Genomic DNA, 6,883 nt, shown 5'->3' on the forward strand with positions numbered 1-6,883 from the left:
GGCATCAACTTGCTTCCGGTAACTAAAGCTAAACTTAAGGACGAGTTTCTTTCAAGTGGGATGGGTCTGATGTAGGAGGTTTTATCTCTTTAGTTAGTTAGCATAGGTTTAGAGAGAATGTTTAGGGGAGTGATAAATCGACTCCCCATGTGTCTCTCTCTCCTTTGGGTTAGAGAGAGAAAGAGGAGAGAGATAGACACATGGGGAGTGATTTATCATTTTGGGGCTTCGATTTATGACTGCCCTAATGTTTATCATAATTTCTCTTAATTTCTTAGATAAAGATAGACTTTATCCTAGTTTAAGAGAGTTTAGTAGGACTCTTGTTTGTTTTCTATAACAATGGGCTTTCATAATATGATTTAGTTCTTTCAGAATATCAAGGTACTGAGACGATTGGCTTTGAGCCTCGGAGGGTGTCCGTTCATACTCACAGATTTCTAGACCCTCTTCAGAGATTGGTCCATCTTTCCCAGCAAACATATGAACTCTTCATAAAGAGTCCCAATATAGAAATACTTTTCAGAAATTTTAAAATCGTCACAGTTATCCTTCCCTTCACATAACGGTATTTGAATTTGGCCATGATCACCTCTCCATTAATTGTCATCCGAAATCTGTCCAAGAGTTAGAAATGGAAGCAATTCACAAAGGTGTCACCATTGCTAGCAAATTAGGCATCAACAACCTCTGGATCGAATCTGACTCAATGCTTGCAGTCAATACCATTACCGGAAAATATAGATGTCTTTGGAAGCAGATCCCAACGCTTGCAAACCTCAAATATATCCTCGCAAATTTCACATCTTGGAGAATGTCCCATACTTGGAGAGAAGCAAATGCCGGCAGCGTATTACCTTTCAAAGTTTGATTGTCCTGTAAAGAGAGATGACATCCCTACGATACCCCTCCCTTGATCTTTTGAGTATTGTTTGTGTAGACTCTCAACGAGTCCCTTTCACTCGTTTGTAATCTTTTCTTTCAATAAAGTCTGGTAATGGTCTGCCTAACCCTAGCTTACCTATTAAAAAAAGTTATATATTTATTCGCCTCTATTTTTAACCTGGGACAGCCCCCTCTAGTGTATTAAAGACCATGGTTTCAAATTTCAACCGAGATTTCGGTTTCGGTCAACACGGACACTGAAATGACCTAAATCTGAAATTTCCGAAACGTACAAAATTTCGGTAATTTCGGCGAAATTTTAAACAAAATATTAATTTTTTATTCCTTTACGCCGAAATTTCGGCCCAAAAAACCGACATTTCGAGCGTCAATACCCAATTTCGACCGAAATTTCGGTTTCGGCTAGGTCCGAAATATACGCCGAAACCGAAATTTCAAACCATGTTTAAGACTACTCTTGTTTGGAGTTGTTTCAGACGTGCTAGGTTTTGGTTTATAGGGTTTTTTCTCTTCACCCTCCTTCCAACAGTTCTCGCTCTCCCCGGATTGTAAACCAGAAGGCGAAGGGGTCTTGAGTCTCAAATCAGGTAAATGGATCTTGATTTTGATCAATCCGAGCCGCTGAAATAGTTTTAAATTCTGGGTGTTGTTTATTGGGTTTGGATGGTATCAAGATGAAGGGTTCTAGTGTTAGAATATTGGATTATGAATGATTTTCTCCATGTTGATTGCGATCACGTAAGTTTCTCCATGTTTTTTTTTTGGTGGAATGGTAGGGTTTCTCCATGTTAGGCTTTGAATGTTAGAATTCTACTATTCAATCTATTGCTACGAATCACACTATTTCCTATCTTGGGAATCCATGTGAACCAAATAATTCTTCGATTCCATTTGTATTGTTTACACACCAATTGGACCCTTCAACCACACTATGTTATATACTCTGGGAATCAATGAGAACCCAAAATTTCTTTGGGTCTGTTTGGGTTTTGCCTCTCATCTTCACTTTGAGCACAATTTATTTTTTAACTTGAAATCTAATTGGACCCTTCAACTTCAGCTCCTTCTTCGTTAAGATCAACTTCAGTTCATTTCAAATGTTCTAGAGCGAAATTCTCCTAATTATTATTACATCTATCTTCGACTACTATCACAACTAAAACTGTACCAAACATATATATACTATCAGTGGAAGAAATCTGACTTATCTAGATCCACTTATAGTTGGTAGAGTCACGTGGTAAACATCATGCTGAGCAATGTTAGCCCAGAGTTTACTGGGACTATCACATGAATCCTATGCTGATGGACCATAGAACAAATAACATGAGATTTAATAATAAACATATGATGAGCCCATACCTGGGATCTACAAACTCCACTGATCATGCCATAAGCAGTGCCTAAGTATCACATTGATACTCCACAAAAATGCAAGTTCAATTCAGACTCTATCATGCTTAAATGCTTCAAACAATAAAATTTTAGCAGGTGGAAGTCTCTTGTTAAGGAGTAAAGGTTGGAGGTTTGTGGAAGAAGAAAATGGTTTGACAATGATTCATATACAAGATGATATGGTGAATGTTATTGACAAGGAAAGTTATATTAGATACTCTAGGGGTGGAAGAAGATTTTGGGGAAGAGATGACAAACATGAAAGTGGATGTATGATTATCTAACATATAGAGTTTATAGACAGAATCTTTGTCGCTTCAGTGTGGGCTGGGAGAAGTGTTAAATGGATAATCTTGATGCTTTGAGAACTCAGAATCTTGATAGCCTAGAAGCCTAGAGTTTGAGTTAAGGTGGATGTTAGCATGGGGTCGCTGTTGGTGATTAAATTTCAAATATGTGGAAATGAATTTCTTTGGATTCTAGGAAGAGTGTGTTTCCCAATTAATCCTCACCCTAGAGGAGATTTCTGGGATAAGCTTGATATCCTTAGAAGCGAGTTTGGGAGGAGACTGCAACATGCTTTTATTCCATGAAAAAAGTTGAAATGGTAGCATACTGACCATCGTGAGGGTTTTCTTTCTTGATTTCTTTTACTGACATGAGTTGTTTGATTTGTTGCTGTGTTGTGTTGTTTACTTGGACAAATAACAAGAGCAGTGTCTTCCCAATGTTACCTAGAATGCAGTTTGTTCTGGTACAGGGTACACGTATGGGGTACACGTTGGTTGGTTTGTTGCTGTCTTGTGCTAGGTTTGAGATGTTGGTTTTATTATCTCACTTAGTTTTCAATTTGACTAGCGGTTTATTTAATTTAGTGCGTTCTTTCGAAAGGCTGTGCCTGAGTCTTCTGGAAGTCAGAGTCCGATTTTAGAGAGCTTCACTCAAGCCTCCACTAAATGGAACAGGCTTGTCAAGGTTTGAATTATGTCATATAGTTCTGCCAAGATGAATTTCAAAGGCATTTGTACAATGCTCCCCGTTTTCCAAGGATGGATTTGTCGGATGAAGTGTGTAGATAATTTGGACAGAGATCAAAGAAATTTGGGCGATGCTCAATTTTTTTTATAAAAACTGTAAAATACTGCCATTCAAAAAAAAAATGTAAAAAAAGTGAAAGGGGCAATTAAGAACATGTGGAGTAGGTGGAACAAATGGATGCTTTCCAGTGGTAGATAATCTTGGTTTGCTGTCACTGGTACATTACGGATGGTCTTTCATTCTTGTAGGAATAAACCCATTGTCTTTGAGTGTATTTATGTCACTGATATCATAACAAGGAAATTTCGGATTTCGGTCGAAATTTAAAACCATGCCGCGGATTTTATATATAAAGTTAATGGACAAACAAGAGGAGGACACACCGCCTAGTCTCTGGAACCCGAAATGGAAACCTTAGGAGCATGATAACATAGAGTGATTAGTGAGTGACTGGACGGCCTCCAGCCTTTGGTTGTGCCATCTATGTTAAGCTTGAAAGAGCTATTAGGGGACCTCTTCCACTAGATCCAGGAATCTTTCTGAGCACTAACCGGATGATTGGAGATGGCGAGCTGTGATAGCGAGAGGGACTAGCATATTGTTGGGAATTTAACCGGGTAGAACTCACCCCTAAAAGCTAGCCATTAGAGGGAGGGTGCCCATTCCCTTATAACCCATCCACATCCATTTCACTTATCCGATGTGGGACTATTTGCTTTTGCGTGGAACCCTGATGCATATTTAGTTCCTTGAAGGGGGAGCTGAATTTCTTCTTCTTGAGATCTTGAGAAATAAATCTTATTACTCTTGTGTGTCTGTGTGTGTGTGTGTGTGTGTGAGAGAGAGAGAGAGAGAGAGAGAGAGAGAGAGAGAGAGAGAGAGAGAGAGAGAGAGGGGGCTTCCATTCTCCTCGAAATCTGGTATCCGAAACGAATATTTTATTCCATACTAAATTTTGGCCGAAATTTTGGTGAAATATTAAATTAATATTAAAAAAACAGATTTTTTGGGTCAAATTTCGGAAAAACCGAAATTTCGGCCGAAATAAATGACCGTTTTGGTTTTGATGCATTTCGGATTTCGGTCGAAATTTAAAACCATGCTGGCGACAACCATGAAAGGATACGGGTTTTGACGAATTGAAAGTAGATAAGCTTGAAGTTTCAAAGAGAAGTAAATGCACTCCAGATCTTGCGGGCTAATCCGCTGTCAATGAATAAGTGATTTATGTTTTGCCTCCTTCTGATTCCCTTATATTGCTTTTATGATTCAATCTTGCTGTATTATAACTGTTTCGTAGATGATTTAATTTTTTATGTTAAGTTTCCATTTTTAGCAATGATATGGAAATGGAAATCCGTTGGATGTTATGAAATGCACATTGCCATCTTTGCTGGATCAGCATCTGTTTTCCTTTATGCTCCATTTCTTTGGATGTAAAATGGGCGTTAAACAAATTTTCCACCCATTTCCCACGTTAAAATGGGCATAAAATTTGTCTCATTATCTTCGTATTGCTTCCTTGTCTGTATTGATGCTTGCAGTGAAACTGAGAGCTAGTAGAAACTTCATCCAATGCTTCTGGCCGGAAAGAATTCCATACGAAAAACCCTCTATGATGTTCTTTCTGTGAAAGAAGATGCAAGCTACGATGAAATTCGGGCAAGCTACAGGGCTGCTATTCTCGATTCCCATCCAGATAAACTGCAGGGGAAATTCAACGCATTCGAACCCCACCATGAAATACAAGAAAGATTTCTGATGGTACAGAAGGCTTGGAAAATGCTTGGCGATATAAATTCTCGGGCAGTTTATGACAATGAGTTAAAGGCTTCAAGACAGGACTTCGAAACTGCAGATGATGTCAAAATTGAAGAGATGACAGCGGAAGATAGTGGGGAAGTTTTAGAGCTCTATTATCAGTGCAGATGTGGTGATTATATTTCTGTCAATTCGATTGAGCTTGGGGAGATGGGTTTTTCTTTGGAAGGGAATGAGAGAAGGGAATTACAGACAATTGAGGCAGCTCCAGCATCTATTGTTCTTCCTTGTGGCTCTTGTTCTTTGAAAATCCGTCTGATTCTCGAGACTAATTGTTGATTATTTCAACTTATTTGTCTTCTTCAAATAAGTTGGATTCTGTGAAATGATTGCCATCAGCCCATGCAGTGGGTTAGGGAAGCAAAACCATGGGAATTTTCCCCAAGATGGAGTGATCTTCAATCCATGGCAACTGATTAGAGAAAGATCAGTCTCAGATTCTGTGAAATGATCTGGACCATTGATGTTGTAAGCGCACCAAGGGAAATCATACACCATTCAATCAATGGAGAGTTCCACTGATTTTTATTTTAAAAGTCTTCGCAGTTAAAATTTAAAAACTATATTTTACTATGGTACAAAAATATCCTTGATGTTATTTTTTAACTTAAATGCTAAATTTGAGATGTATTTGAAGTCTATTATCTTTCAGATTCACACACAGGCGTCCTTGCAGGTAAAGGGCGCCTCCATTAGTCAAGTCCCATTTAGAGGAATGTAGCATTTCAACATAATAAAACTATAAAATTCGCACCATCTTCCTCTTTCACCTGTGTTCTACATATTACAGCTGACATGATAAAACTAAAAACAATCTCATTCGAATCCTCTCTCTCTCTCTCTCTCTGAACCCTAAAATTCATTCGGGGGGTCCTTCAGACCATCTTCTCAATTCAGCTTTGGGTTAATTGAATTGCATTATTCCTCGCCAGTCTTCTTAATTGTGTAAAATAATAGTAGGACCTAAGACACTCTGATGGATGCTCCTATTCTCAATGGGATGTGACATACACGTAAAATAGGATCCGTGGATCGGACCCAGTAAAGACCCAATTGAGTTAGAATTCAAATGGATCGTGACATGAACATAAATAGATGTGATCCGAATTAGATCTGCTGACAACCGTATTCAAATGGTTAGTCAATGTTCAGTTTGCGCACCCTTTGGGCTGGCTGCCGTTAACCCATTGGATGTTTCTATCCTATTACAATCTCGACCGTCCATACCCATCCATACCCACAGTGCCCCTAGCTTCCATCTGGTAATCTACCCATTGGATGTGGTGCAATATTGAAAGTATGGACTCATCCAACGGTCAGTATTATTCATCTAATTGGAGCAATAATGAAAGTATCCAACCGGTTGGGACGCGCGGCTCTCACATTAGAGAAATTGGAAGAGGAGCTCCGGTCTCTCCAAATCTCACTCTCCCACTCTTTCGCATTGGAGAAATTAATCTAGTCCACCAATGGTCTAGATTAATTGATCTATAGACTTTGGATCGAATGGTTAAGAATTTAGTGTCTATGTAACCAATCTAGTGGGACCCATTAGATGAAAGATCTCGATCTTGAACGAGATTAAACTGGTGTGATTTGGGGGTTGTGACCAATCTAGTCGGACCCATTAGGTGAAAGTTCTTCATCTTTTACAAGATTAGATTTATTGGTTAGAGTAAGAAACCATCAAATGTGGGATCCATAGACTCACATCTGATCCAAA

General features: G+C 38.8%; 1 protein-coding gene across 1 annotated transcript; it reads left to right on the forward strand.

Moving 5' to 3' along the window:
- The first annotated feature begins 1,350 nt into the window (after positions 1 to 1,350).
- LOC143889502 (uncharacterized) lies at positions 1,351 to 5,929 on the forward strand. The gene is made up of 2 exons (XM_077393745.1): positions 1,351 to 1,493; positions 4,884 to 5,929. Exon 2 carries the CDS (start codon positions 4,915 to 4,917, stop codon positions 5,437 to 5,439), a length of 525 nt encoding a protein of 174 aa, XP_077249860.1. The 5' UTR covers positions 1,351 to 1,493; positions 4,884 to 4,914; the 3' UTR covers positions 5,440 to 5,929.
- Positions 5,930 to 6,883: the final 954 nt, after the last annotated feature.

This window comes from Tasmannia lanceolata, unplaced genomic scaffold (genome assembly GCF_043159265.1).
Source record: "Tasmannia lanceolata isolate RefF3 unplaced genomic scaffold, GAP_Taslan_0.1 ptg000013l, whole genome shotgun sequence".
NCBI lineage: Eukaryota > Viridiplantae > Streptophyta > Magnoliopsida > Canellales > Winteraceae > Tasmannia > Tasmannia lanceolata.